Source organism: Mustela lutreola, chromosome 18, assembly GCF_030435805.1.
Source record: "Mustela lutreola isolate mMusLut2 chromosome 18, mMusLut2.pri, whole genome shotgun sequence".
Classification (NCBI taxonomy): domain Eukaryota; kingdom Metazoa; phylum Chordata; class Mammalia; order Carnivora; family Mustelidae; genus Mustela; species Mustela lutreola.
Window position 1 is genome coordinate 20,972,461 of NC_081307.1, and position 15,537 is coordinate 20,987,997.

At 35.4% G+C, this 15,537-nt stretch overlaps 1 protein-coding gene across 3 annotated transcripts in view; it reads right to left on the bottom strand.

The window, feature by feature from the left end:
- The window catches only part of TUSC3 (tumor suppressor candidate 3), a 252,664-nt gene that overhangs the window by 88,277 nt on the left and 148,850 nt on the right, over positions 1-15,537 (bottom strand). For all 3 annotated transcript variants that reach the window (XM_059155978.1, XM_059155979.1, XM_059155980.1), the window contains exon 6: positions 2,490-2,579. In XM_059155978.1, coding sequence (XP_059011961.1) covers positions 2,490-2,579 — 90 coding nt within the window. The remainder of the gene's footprint in view (positions 1-2,489; positions 2,580-15,537) is intronic.

Genomic DNA, 15,537 nt, shown 5'->3' on the forward strand with positions numbered 1-15,537 from the left:
TCTCACATGTAGTCAGTAAACAATAGGTCACATTCATTGTCAGTTACTGTTACTGGCACAAACTTTGGGAGCTTATTACTCCAGTACACTACATGTAAGAAGATTAGATGATTTAGAAAAGCTATAGACAATAGAGATTAGATTAAGAAAGGCATGCAACTTTCCTGTAAGGACTATTATAAGTTGAAGGCAGTTGAGGAGAAGATTTAAGAAAGATTTCTGGCCTCCCCAATGTGCCTAAAAGCAGCATATAAAATTACAAAGGTGTCCCTCCTCCCTCTCTGCCAGGAAGGAGAAAGGTAAATGCCTAGAGCCAACTTTAGAGCTTTACCAAAAAATGTGGGGGCGTGGGGGGAGGGCACCTTGTAACTTAATTCTGCACAATAAATCTGACTTTTACTTACCTTGCTTTTCCTGGTCACCTCTGAGTATTACCGATTTTTCCCTGAGTACCTCCCATGTATAAAGGAAGTATACTTCTTAATAAATGTCTGTTTTTCTCTTATAATTCCGTATTTTGTTATAATGGTCCTAGCCAAAAACTCAGAAGAGTAGAGGAAAAACTATTTTTTCTTCCCCTATACAAGTTAACACATTTCCTAAGAATGTTGGTTAATTTTCCATATACTTAAACAAATCAAATAAAAAGCAATGCTTAATGCTTTACAACCTAAGGAATATCCTCTTAAAAGACAGTAGTAACAAATTTATAAGATTTCCCAAATTTACACTTTCAACTAGTAGGAACATAATAGTGATCCAATCTTTGCATTAGGACTTTATGTAGTAGGAACAGTGATAAAAACTGGTAATGGTAAGTACCTGATAGCAGGACTTTTTATGTCTTACTGGTGTCATGGTAAAAGGCAGACAAATACAAATAATACAAAATAAGTAGATTTGATAGCATGTTAGATGATTTAGTGCTACGAAGGACAAACATAATAGGAAAGGGACAGAAGAGTATGGGTATCGGGAAGGAGGAGAGGAAAGGAGAACACTTTCTAGTCAGGCTGCTGGAAAGATTTCCTTGATCATTATTTCCACTTATTTTCTTTAAAATAATTTAATTATTAAAAACACCCAGTAACTCCTGTAACTAATGAAAGATTTCAAAAATATACACACATGGAAAAAGCTGTGTCTAAATGACTATGGCAGCTGATCATCCAAACAGTCTCACTCTGACACAGTATCATTGCCATCTTCAGGAGAAATCTGAGACCAAACTGATCCTTACCTAACTCTGGCTAGCAACTAGTCCTTAAAACCTAACTGGGCAATGAACAAAGTGAATGATTTCCCAATGTACAGAGTTCCATCAAGAAGTTCAAAGAAAGTCATAATGTAGGAAGAAGAAATAACTTGTTGGCTTTAATATTATAGGTATTTAAAGCACTATAAACAATGAATCTCAAACTTATGTTGTAATCTATAGAGTTAAACAGAATTTATAACATTCTGCCATGTGAAAATTTCATTCAAAACTGCAACTTTGAGTTAAGAATTTATATACAAAAAAAAGAAATTAAGAATTTAATATTCTAGGTGATTGTGGCAACATGGTTATGATTTTCAAAGACCTTGTCTTCTAGGGATACCTACTAAAGTATTTCTGTATGGAAGGTGAAGAGAACTGACAGGAAGAAGAGATGAAACAAGTATTGTTATGAGCTAGTAACTGTTTGGTAACAGGTACATGAAGGATGTCATTACTGGAGTAATCTTTGTTTTCAAAATGAAAAAGTTAGAGAAGGTCACATTTTTAAACAGTTAATCTTCACCAACCTAATAAATATTAAGCCCCAAAGACAGCTGATCTAGTTTTCCAAAGTTGATTACAATATATTCCATTTACCAAACAAAAACAAAATACCTAGAAAAGTGAAGCAACAAAATAAATAAATTCAGTAGCAGTTACTAATGTGAACTTTGCTACTGATTCAGCTGCACATCAATTTCTTTTTTAATGTTGTAGCAAACACTTCGTAGCCTTCTAATATGATGACTGCCAGGGTTCTGAATGTTTTAATTAATCTGTAGTTGGTGTCCCATTAATGGTAAATTCAGTTAAGAACAAACTATTCCTATTGCCTCTCTTGGCATTACATAATACTGCTGTAGCAATATGTAAAGGTGAAAAACTAGGTTATGAATGTTTATTTCATGTGGTAGGTACCATAATTTTCTTAAACACTAAAGCAGTCCTCACCCTAAAAAAACATATTATATATACATGCAAGTGTGTATATATAGTAGAGGTAGTATTAGAAGAGAAAGAACAAAACTTTAGATTTACAGACAAAATCTGTTCTCACTAAATACTGCACATGATTTTTTATTCCTATATAAACAGGATGAAAGGGCCCAGTCAGTAGAGCACCTGAATCTTGAGGTCCTTAATTTGGGCCCCATGTTGTGTGTGAATACTAGATTAAAAATAAACAGGATTAAAGTTCAAAATATGAATGCTTAGAACAAACACTTACCACTTGTCCATTGTGTGGGTTCTTATGAGCATATGGAGGTCCACGAATATGATTCCACATCTGCCCAGAAGTCATAGCAAAAACTATACACTGAAAAACAGGGTATAATGTTATAATATGTAAATCAAAGTATATCAGAATTCTGCATCTTTTAAAAATAATGGTCACAGAACTAAGTTTAAAAAAACCATGTATCACTTCACCCATTAGAATAATTTTTACTTACTAACTCTGGGACTTTGGAAATTAATCCAAATGAAAGAGCAAGATAAAGCCATAGCCGAGAGTTATAAGTAATAGGCCTGATGGAAAATTTAAAGCAATAATCATAAGGATACTCACTGGGCTTGAGAAAAGAATAGAAGACATCAAGGAGACCCATACCACAGAGATGAAGAATACAATGAATGAGATTGGAAACTGGCTTGATGCAATGAGCAGCAGGCTAGAAGAAGCAGAGGAATACAAGTAAGTGACCCAGAAGATAAAATAATGAAGCTGAACAGAAGAGAGAGAATTATGAAACATGAGAATAGACTTAGGGAACTCAGTGACTCCATCAAACGTAATAACAAAGGAGTCCCAGAACAAGAAAAGAGAAAAGGGAGTAGAATATTTATTTCAAAAAATAATAGCATAATCCTTCACTTATCTTGGGGAGGCCAACAAACATCCAGATCTAGGAGGCACAGAGAACTTCTAATCAAAATCAACAAATGCAAGCCAACACCAAGACATATACTGATAAAGAACAAATCTTAAAAGCAGCAAGGTAAAAGAAGTCCTTAACTCATAAGATCTATAAGGCTAGCTGGAGATTTCTCAGCAGAAATTTAACGGGCCAGAAGAAAGTGGCATGATATATTTCAACATGCTGAATGGGAAAAATCCACAGCCAAGAATATTCTATGCAGCAAGGCTATCATTCAGAATAGAAGGAGAGAGAAGGAATTTCCCAAACAAAAACTAAAGGAGTCATCTGACCATTAAATCAGCCCTGCAAGTAATACTAAAGAGGACTCTTTGACTGGAAAGACCCAAAGTGACAAAGACAAGGAAGGATCAGAGAAATCTCCAGAAATGACAATAAACAAATAAGATCTTACTTTGAATGTAAATGCACTAAAAGTTAAAATAAAAAAACACAGGGTCGGTGCCTGGGTGGCTTAGTGTGTTAAAGCCTCTACCTTCAGGTCAGGTCATGATCCCAGGGTCCTGGGATCGAGCCCCGCATAGGGCTTTCTGCTCAGTGGGGAGCCTGCTTCCTCCTCTCTCTCTGCCTGCCTCTCCACCTACTTGTAATCTCTATTTGTCAAATATATACAATCTTTAAAAAAAAAAAAAAAAAAACGGTGTCACAGTGGATTAAAAATTTAAGACCCATCTATATGCTGCTTCTAAGAGATCAATTTTAGACCCAAAGATACCTGCAGAGTGAAAGTGAGGGAATGGAGAAACATTTACCATACAAAGGGATCTTGAAAGAAAGTTGGAGTGGTGATACTTACCTCAGAAAAACTACACTTTACAGCGATGACTATAAGAAGACTAAGAAGGGCACTATATCATAATAAATGGGACAATCCAACAAGAAGATACAATAATTGTAAATATTTATGCCCCCAACCTCAGAGCACCCAACTATATAAAACAATAACAAAAAAGAACTAATTGATAATAATACAGGACTAGGAGAATGTAACATTCCACTTATATCAAGTGACAGATCACCTAAGCAGAAAATACATAAGGAAACAATGGCTTCAAATGACACACTAGACCAGATGGACTTACCAGATATATTCAGAACATTCTATCCCAAAACATTCTTCTCAAGTACACATGGGACATTGTCCAAAGTAGACCACATAACAGGTCACAAATCAGGCCTCAACAAATACAAAATGACTGAGATCATACCATGTACCCTTTCTGACCAAATGATATGAAACTAGAAGTCAACCACAAGAAAAAATTTGGAAAGACCACAAATACATAGAGGTTAAACTACAGGCTACGAAACAATAAGTGGGTCAACCAGGAGATCAAGGAAGAAATTTTTAAAAAATACATGGAAGAAATGAAAAAAAAACAGTCCAAAATCTTTGGGACACAACAGAAGCAGTCCTAAGCAAAAGTGTATAGCAACACGGGCCTACCTCAAGAAGTAAGAAAAAACTCAAGCAACTTAACATTACACCCTTAGGGCTAGAAAAAGAACAACAAAAGAAGATATAGAAACTAAAAAAAAAAAAAAAAAACCAAACCCAATAAACAGACCAGTGGAACCAGGAGCTGGTTCTCTGGGAAAAAAAATCAATAAAACTGATAAACCTTCAGCCAGACTTAGCAAAAAGAGAAAGGACCCAAATAAATAAAATCACAAATGAGAGAGAAGAAATAACAACCATTGCCACAGAAATATGTACAAGAGAATATTATGAGCAATTATATGCCAACGAATTGGGTTATCTGGAAAAAATGGGTGCACTCCTAGAAAAATATAAACTACCAAAATTGAAACAGGAAGAAACAGAAAACTTGAACAGACCAATAACCTGCAAAGACACTGAATTAGGAATCCAAAAACTCTCAACAAACAGAAAGTCCAGGACCAGATGGCTGCAGAGGTGAATTCTACCAATGTTTCAAGGAGAGTTAATATCCATTGTTCTCAAACTGTATCAAAAAAACAGAAAACTTCCAAAGTCATGCTATGCGGCCAGCATTACCCTAATACCAAAACCAGATAAAGACTATAATAAAAAAAGAGGGGTGTCTGGGTGGCTCAGTTGGTTATGCAACTGACTCTTGATTTCAGCTCAGGGCATGATCTCAAAAGAAGTTGGCTTCAGATTCTCTCTTTTGCTTTCCCTCTCTCTCTTTCTCCTCCCTCTGCCCCTCCCCATTCACACACTCTCTCTCAAATTAAAAAATTATAAAAATAATAAAAGAATATTTTTTAAAAGGGGGAGAGGCGAAGACCGGAGGAAGAGGAGAGAGAGAATCTGTAGTCTCTATCTCACATCAGAGATCATGACCTGAGCTGAAATAGTCAAAACACCCAACTGACTGAGACACCTAGGTGCCCCCTATTATATACTTATTCTTAAAATTAGCTAAAGATAATACCTTACCAGTACTGTACTGTATTTATAAAAAGTAATCTGCATATAAATGGACCCAAACAATTCAAACCTGATTTGTTCAAAGGTCAACTATACTCACTTTACAGTAAAGACTAAAAATATCCTGTTTTATATAATCCTCTCTACAGTCCATGTCCTTACAATGTTATATTACAAATAATTTAATGACTTCTTCAAGTATAATTTCCAGAGTAACATAGACAACCACATCAGAAAATTCATACACTATTCATTTCTACTAATCATAAGTGACTTACTGTAGTAAATTTATAGTATAACCATTATTTCCTATCACTCAGTCTATAAAGGAAAAAGGTAGGAAGTATTTTTCTTGAGACTAAATATTTTATTTCATGGAAAGGAGTTACACACTGAACCTAACTGTCTCAACAAGTATTATTTATAACCACTACTGAGTTGGATTAAGGTTAGGCATGGAGTACAGAAGCTAGACAGTCATTCCAAGTATTGGATCTTCATAGTGAGGTTTATTTAATTACGACTTTACAACAAGCAAAAGACTAGGGCAACCACACAACATTAAAAAAGAAAGAAAAAGGAGGTCCATTCATGTATGAGTAGTTTTAAGATGTTCTTTGAATTACTGAGGCTACTGTCTGTCCTCATTACACAAAATTAGGAACTACATTAGGAACTACATTAAGAAAATGGTACCCTAAAAATATATGAAATCTTTCCATTATATTCTTGCCATAGTCCTAACACAAAAATATACATGAGGCTATATACGGAAACTACCAATTTGCAAACAGACATACCATCTTCAAATGACTCAAAGTTAAAAACAGCAGTTGCTTCACTGAAAAAAACATTAGCAGCACTTACCTGCTTCTCACTTATAAAGAGAACAAAGTAAAAAAAAAAAAAAAAAAACCCCACAGTATGCATAATATTAGAAGTTACATAATTTCAAATAAATTTGGAAAGGTAATCATTCTGATGTGAGAGCCACCTTGCAGTTTTGAATGGTCTCAAGAAATACATTTCTACTGATACAACACAATATGCAGACACCAAAGAACCCTTCAGGAATGTGAAACTCATTTAATAGTCTGTATTAATTTCAAATGTAAATTTGTCACAAAACTTAATTAAACTGATCTAATTTCTTTGAGACAGAAGACACATTAAGGTTTGAGAATCATCTTACAATATAGATCATCAGTGATCAAAGGCAGAAAACTGCTTCTGTCCTACTAAGATTTACTGTGATAATAAAGTTTGGGTTATTAGATTTTTAAAGATGATGTTTATATTTCACATTTTTAATTGCAACTTCTTAGGATATCTTTCTTTGCATGTGAAATGAATGTAACTATCACACTTCTATTTCTGCTTTGAAAGGACAGCCATCTATGAAGAGCTTTAGGCTGCCATGAAGATCTGTGCTAAGGGCTACAAAACACAACATTTTAACTCATTTTGATATTCCAAGTCAACATTTATTTCTGAAAACTATAAACTATAGATCTACATAATACTCCTTAAAATTATGTAGCAGTGGAGTTCAATATTTTACCCAACCATTCTATTTTCGACTCATGATAAAACAGGTGATGTGTAAGCTGCTTGTTGATCATCCTCCTTCTTTCGGGAACGGAGGAAGGGAAAATGGAGTAAAACCAGGATCAATGCTTATTCAGCTCTATAAACAATTACCATCACTTATAAACAGGAGTTAATAGCTTTTATTTTTTTCCAAGACCAGGAGGAACCTATGAATACTCCTTTACCTATTTTTTTTTTAAAACTCAGAATCAGGAAACTCTAATATACTTTTTAAATATTTGCATATCTTCCTCCATATAAGGAAATTGTAAACTTTGTCTCTAATCTATACCCTAAAGCACTATAAACAGCTTCCTATCTCCAGAAAACACCACGTTCTCAGCCTGTGAGTCACATACCATAATATGAATAATGGAAAAAAAAAAAAAACCTAGCAATAGAATAGTCTATAGAATGAAGCATGTGAAACACTCAGTAATCCCCTGGGAGATACTTCTGCAAAGGTTCAATATACAAATGCTAACTGTACAGGCTTGTTCTTTACCAAGAAGTGGGTATGTGGACAGAGCTTCTTTAACAAACTTTTTCTCGTTATTCTTATTTGCATACAACTTGATATTATATTAGTGGTCTGGTCTAATTCATTATTTTTACTTTAGAAACTTTCCTTTTCTGTGCAATCCAATCTTTCATCAGAGAAAAATTACTAAACATTATCTTTCCCATAGGAAAAGGGGATATTGGTTATTTCACACAAATGTTTGAAAATCTGAATCAATGGGTTAGCATTTTGGGTATCCTCTTAACTTTGTAAGGATATCTTAAGAATTGGGTAAGATTAGAAATGAACAAAACCATTTCTTTTTCCACTTCAGTCTAGCTGTTTTTACAATAAATAGTCATATTTGGTGAGGGTAGTGGTGGCTATCAGGCAGAATGTGGTAAAGAAGATTCAAATTAGTTTCCATAAGCTATCTATAGCTAAGGAAAATATCACAGTTTGTATATTTCTGTATTATGAAAAACAAAAGTTTCAAGAGGAGGAGCTTTTTACATTCAACATTTTGTCATCAGACTAGAGTTTTAAAATATATTGTTTGAAAACATGTCTATACTCTGCAGCCTGTTACTAACTTCTAAAAGTCTGCCATTGGGGAGTGTGCACACTTGCCAAGATTTCCTTCTCAAGTATGTGCTTCTGAATGTTAGAATATTTTCTGCTATGCCAAGGTAATTAGCTTCCAAGGATTCAAAGCAGAAATACAAAATCTGCATGATGTAGCAGAGAATGGAAGAAAATTGATCTGTTCAAGTATTTAACATTTATGCACCATATAAAACTTTAGGCATTTATTTGTCGTCATAATGGCTCACTACATCCATTGGTTTAAACATCCAACATATGAGATACATGTCCCAATTTAGAGAAGCCCAGCATCATTAAAAGAATTTAGAACTAGAAGTAAGACACATGGGATCAACTCCTAGCCAATCATTTTCTAGCTGTGTAAGCTACAAGTTTAGTTTGCTGAATCTTAGTTTCCTTGTTTATTAATACTCCTTTGAAACTTTGGACCACATCTTCTTTATCTATTCATCTGTTGAAGGGCATGTTGGCTCCTTCCACAGTTTGGCTATTGTGGACATTGCGGCTATCAACATTGGGGTGCATGTGGTCCTTCTTTTCATTACATCTGTTTCTTTGGGGGTAAATACCCAGTAGTGTAATTGCTCGCTCAAAGGGTAGCTGTATTCTTAACTTTTGAGGACCCCCCCCCCACTGTTTTCCAAAGTGGCTGTACCAACTTGCATTCTCACCAGCAGTGTAAGAGGATTCCCCTTTGTCTGCATCCTCTCCAACATTTGTCTTGCCTTGTCAGTTTTTGCCTTTCTATCTGGTGTAAGGTGGTATCTCATTGTGGTTTTGATTTGAATTTCCCTGATCATGACTAATGATGATGAATAATTTTTCATGTGTTTATTAGCCATTCGTATGTCTTCTTTGGAGAAGTGTCTGTTCATGTCTTCTTCTCATTTTCTGACTTCATTATTTTGGTTTTGTGGGTATTGAGTTTAAGAAGTTCTTTACAGATTTTGGATAGCAGCCCTTTATCAAGACACATCTCCAAAGGCAAGGGAAACAAAAGTGAAAAAGAACTCTGGGACTTCATCAATATAAAAAACTTCTGTACAGCAAAATGAAGAGGCAACCCGTGGAATGGGGCAAGATATTTGCAAATGATAAAAAATGTATATGACTAGAGTTTCAAAATTCAGACTACATGTGTGTATATATTTATAGCTAATTGTTGGTTTGTGCCTTCATCTTCATGTGGTAGTCCTTTATCCTTCTGGTTTTATTTTCTACAAAGAATTAGTAGTCTTTACGATTGAGTTGAATGTGATAGGACAGGTTAAGACAACCAGGCATGTCACACTATAGCATAGCATCTATCTTCAGTAATACCTAGAGTCCGGAAATTCAAAAAGAACCTCTGTGACTTTCTCATATATGGAGAAAATATCTCTCTAGTAGATAGAGAAAATACAAACTTGAAGTTTGGGCTTTTTCATTAAGTTTAATATTTGCTTACTTTTGATAATTGAGTTATAATGGATTAATTATACTCTAATATAATTGGATACTAGAGGTGATCTCAGTTATCTTAGTTCAAAAGTGTTTTGGGTTTTGCTCAGGCTGGTTTTCAAGTTGCTTAATTCAGTAAAGCTACCCAGGTTTTTTAATGAAAATATAGTATTTATTTCAGTGTTTCTGTTAAGTTAAAAGTTATTTAGTATTTAGTGTTTTGCCCAATCTTGTCACTGTTTTAGTCTACCAAAATACTGATAATGTAATCTCTCTGAATTCGACTCAGTTGACAATAGCATGCCTTCATTATTTTCCTCCCCAGAATTATTGTTGTAAGCTAATAGTAATCATCACTACTATTTATTGAGTCTTTTCCTTCTTTGGGTTATGTTTTATGTACTTATTTAAAATAATGATGGAAAGGAATCTGTATTCTCCTCCACCAGAAAGGATGAATACCCAGCATTTGTATCAACATGGATGGAACTGGAGAAAATTATGCTGAGTGAAATAAGTCAAACAGAGAAAGCAATTATCTTATTATTTCACTTATTTGTGGAACCTAAAGAATAGCAAGGAGGACGTTGAGAGAAGGAAGGGGAAAGTGAAGCGGGGGGGAGGGGAGGGGGGCGGGAATTAGGAAGATGAACCATGAGAGACTGTGGACTCCTGGAATCAAACTGAGGGCTATTATTTTTTGGAGGGGAGGTTAGCCTAGTGATGGGTATTAGGGAGGGCACGTATTGCAATGAGGGTGTTATATACAAACAAGAAGTCATGGAACACTACATCAAAAACTAATGATGTAGTGTATGGTGACTAACATTACTTAATTAAAAAAATTTTAAAAAACCTTTTGTAATCTAAAAAATACTAAAGTATATTTTTTCTTCCTAGTAAAGATTTTATGTTCAATTACATATTTAAATTGCTTACTGTATAAAAATAGTAGTGATTATTGGATAGTGACTTTGAATTCAGAAAACCTGTTCAACTCTAGTAATAATTTTTATTTTTGGTTCTCCATAAATGGTGATAAATTTTTCAGGTGGACAATCCTAAGTAACTATGACATGTTTACTCATTTACATTTATTTATTCCCTGCATTTCTTTTTCTATTCTTATGCTTTGACTAATACCACTAAGTAGTATGTAATTATAGGCATTATTTTAAATTATCAGTATTAAATAAGATATTTGCTAGACATTTTAAGATATCCTTTACCTAATTAAGAAAGTTCACTTATATTTATAGTTTGCTAACTTTTTAGAATCATAAATGGCAAATATTAAGTAATCTCTATGGTATTAGTGAACACTACTTCTACTTTAAGCCATTACTGTGATAGTTTTCAATTAATTTATACTTCCTCTACAGCTTAATCAACCATTCCTACAACCTGACTTTTGCTATTTTATGTTACAGCTAAGTTTGTGGTTGGTAATACTGTTAAAGAAAAACCTTCGAGTCCATGTTTATAAACAAGATTTATCATATGCCACATTACTACTTCCTATTCTCTAGCCACCTCTAAATTCTCATAGTTTTATGGTCTTTCCTCCAAGTACTTCATTATCCATACTAGAGTGATTTCTTTTTTTTTTTTTTTTTTTTTTGCAATTTCACCTAACTTTCTGGTAAGTTTTCCGTGTTTGAATAGGACCCATTCTTCTGAACTGGTGAACTGGCTACAAGCAAAAGACCACAGAGCTTAGGGGGGTTCAGTTTATTGTTGTTGTTAACAAAAACTAGCTATTTCCTTAAAATATGGTGCCTCTGTGTAGCCATGCCTCCTTCGTCTCTCAAAACTTTACCTATTTCAGGCAGACTTCTTCACTAACTCTTCACTCCCCTTGATTTCTTCATGAGCCACCGCCACTGAGAAACACCATCAGTACTTCACAGGTAAACCACTCATTTTCCTGGGTCGATCTTTTTGCCTGTACTTTGAATTCTGCCATCTCTGGTTCCTTAGCACTCTTTGCCTAAGCGGTTTCTACCACCTTCCCAAGTAATCCTTCTCTATCGAAGTCAAGTCCCAACCACAAGTATTCCTTCTCTGGACAGGGTCCTCATTGTCTGGAAAGAAATATTTCTTGCCAATTTTTGATACCTGCCACTATAATGCTGCACCCCTTGGCACTTTCTGCTGCTCTCATTAACAGGGTCTTTATGACAGAGGGCATCTACAGTGGCTGTGCTGCTTTCAGTAGTTGAATATTTGCTAAAAATGACTTAGAAACTACTGGACTTCTTCACTTTTCAAGGATGATTTGCAAATGTTTAAACTTAAGTAATGGTTACTTATATACTATGAATTTAAATTTTTTCCCGACATAATTTCAGGTGATATTTTCTAAGAAACTTGCTTTTTATATGTAATAAAATTGACAGTACTGACTTTTTAAGAACCATGGCTTATAAGAACATTCTACCACTTCCTCTGTACAGAACACTGATTTTTGACAGTTGCCTATGGACAAAAATGCCTTTGTGGAGGTTGAGTCCAACAGAGATATGCCAGAGCACCAATGGAACAACAATAATAATGAAACAATAGACGCAGTGAAGACGGTTTAAAAAGTAGAGTTTCGGGGGTGCCTGGGTGGCTCAGTGCGTTAAAGCCTCTGCCTTCGGCTCAGGTCATGATTCCAGGGTCCTGGGATCAAGCCCCACATCGGGCTCTCTGCTCATTGGAGAGCCTGCTTCCTCCTCTGCCTGCTTCTCTGCCTACTTATGATCTCTGTCAAATAAATAAATAAAATCATAAAAAAAAAAAAGAGTTTCAGGGGCGCCTGGGTGGCTCAGTGGATTAAGCCTCTGCCTTCGGCTCAGGTCATGATCCCAGGGTCCTGGGATCAAGCCCCGCATCGGGCTTTCTGCTCAGTAGTGAGCCTGCTTCCTCCTCTCTCTCTGCCTGCCTCTCTGCTTGCTTGTGATCTCTCTCTCTGTCAAATAAATAAAATCTTTAAAAAAAAAAAAAAAAAGTAGAGTTTCAGTTTCCTCCGCAGGGCACAGCTCAGTGCCCAGAGAGAACTTCTCCCATGATCTCTCCCACAGGGGAAACTGAGTGTGTGTTAGTGAGCACCTGGCCTCCCAGCTGTGTGGGAGATGGACAGAGACACAATTTTTACTCCATCCAGAATACTGAGTCATACAATGCACAACTAGGGGGCAATGAACAATGGAGAATAGCAGCCAGGCCTCAGAATGGAACACATCAAAAAAATGCAGATCCTAATAGCTACCTGATGCAATCCGTCAGGAAGCCTGCCACCAAGTTGCTGAAGAGACTTCAACAGTGGCTCCCCCCCGAGCTGGCCCACAGGCACCCTCAATACTCCATAGGCATCACCTACACACCCTTCTATCCTCTGCCACCTGTATACCCTCTGAAGGCAAGAAAGGCCTTTCAGACAACAACTGGCCAAATGCAGAAAGCCACCTCGATTCTGCAGGATGAGGAGAAAGGACACAAACCAGAGCATGCAGCACCCAGCCTACTTTTACAGGATCAACAGAAGGTATAAAAAGCGGAGTCCCCCCTCAGAGGGAACAAGAAGTAAAGAGTAGTTTCAGTAAGCTACTGAAGTTAAATTACCAGTAAAAAACAGACTATTCTATCATAAGATGTTTTATGTAAGCCTCATGGTAATCTCAAAGCAGAACTACACAAAATACACAAAAGAAAAAGAGAACGGAGTCAAAACATACTGCTGTAAAAATTCATCAATTTATAAAACAAACAGCTGCCCGTATCCTCTTAGATAGTGACCGATTCTCCTCCCGCCCCCAGGAGTGGGGAAAGTATGGAATTTATTTTATTTTTCTGATTCTGTGTCTTGTTTCTTAGACATCACAATTCCTAGATTACAGGGATATGTTCCACCTGCCCAACTCGTAGTCCCCTGGGCCTGTTTGGATTATTTTCCAGGTTCAAAGTGCACTGAGAAGCCTTCACAGTTTTAATACTTCCTAGATGCTCAACTGAGGCAGAGTGACAAAATGACTCCCCTACCCCCGCCTGCCAAAATAATAAAATCCTAGGCCCTGACAGCAGAAAACAATTAAGATGGCATTAATAAATCCTTATCTGTCAACAATGACTTAAATGAAAATGGATTAAATTATTCATTCAAAAGATATAGAGTGGATAAATGGACAAAAAAAGAAGACCCAATTATACGGTGCCCCCTAGACATTCCTTTCAGCTTCAAGGAGAAAAATACATTCAAAGAGAGGATACGGATTCCATGGAAATGGAAGCCAAAAGAATAGGGTAGCTATACATGCATCAGAAAAAAATAGAATTGAAGTGAAAAATGGTCACAAGAGATAAATAGGGTCATTATATAATGAAAAATGAGTCAATTCATCCAAAAAATATAATAGCTATAAGTATATATGACCGTATCACAGCACCTAAATATATTAAACCAACAGTAACATATTTGAAGGTAGAAAAAAAACAGCCGTACAGTAGTCAGGGATTCTAATACCGCAGGTTCAACAGGAGATAACTCATCCAATCAATAAGAAAACATGGGCTTAGATTATACTTTAGTCCAATAGACCTAACAGACATAAAATGAACACTCCATTCAACAGCAGCAGAATAAATACACTTAAGTGTACAATGAACGTTCTAGGGGACAAACCATATGTTAGGTCATAAAACAATTTCTTAGCTAACTTATGATGGAAATTGTACCAAGTAGGTCTTCAAATATAATGGTACAAAACTAGAAGCTCACAAATATGCTATAGAACACACTCCCAAACAACTAATAGATACAATAGTGTGAAACAAAAGGAAGTGGAAACAATATACTAAAACTTACCAGATGGTACAAAAATAGTTCTAACAGGGAACTTTTCAGTAATAAATGCCTATATTAAGAAAAAAGATTATCTGAAATAACCTAATTTTCTATCTCAGGGAAGTAGGAAAAAAAGAACAAACAGCCAAAAATGAGCAAAAATAAGGAAATAGATTAGAGCAGAAATAAAAACTGGAAAAACCACAGAAATGATAAAACAAAGAACTGGGTTTTTAAAATGATAAAACTGACTAACCATTATCTAAATGAAGAAAAAACTGAAATGAATAAAATCAGAAGCAAAGAAGACATTTCAACTCCTACCACAAGAATACAAAGGATTAGAAGAGACTACTATGAACAAACATACCCTGAGAAATTTATGACCTAAAAGAAATAGAGAAGTTCCCAGAAACACAATCCTATTAAGAATGAATAATGAAGAAACAGAAAATTGGAGACCAGTAGCAAGTAAGAAGATTGAATCACGATTTAAAAACTTCCCAACAAAGAAAAGCCCAGGATCAGACAGTTTCCCTAGTGAAGTCTACCAAAAATTTCAAGAGTAACAATCCTTCTCAAATTTTCCCAAACTCACTTTGTTTTCACTTTATTTCTTTTCAGTGTTCCAGAATTCATTGTTCTAAATTCACTTTATGACGCAAGAATTACCTTGATACCAAAGCCTGATAAAGACACTAGAAGAAAACTACAAATAAATATCCTTGATGAATACAAATGCAAAGATTCTCAACAAAATTCAACAGCATATTCAAAAGATTATACACCACGATTAAGAGGGATTTATTCTTGTATGCAAGGAGGGTTCAATAGGGGTAAGACAGGTGATATACTACATTAATAGGAAGAAAGATTAAATCAGCCATATGATCATCTCTATAGATACAGAAAATGTATTTCATAAAACTCAACATCCTTCATGAGAAAAACTCTCAA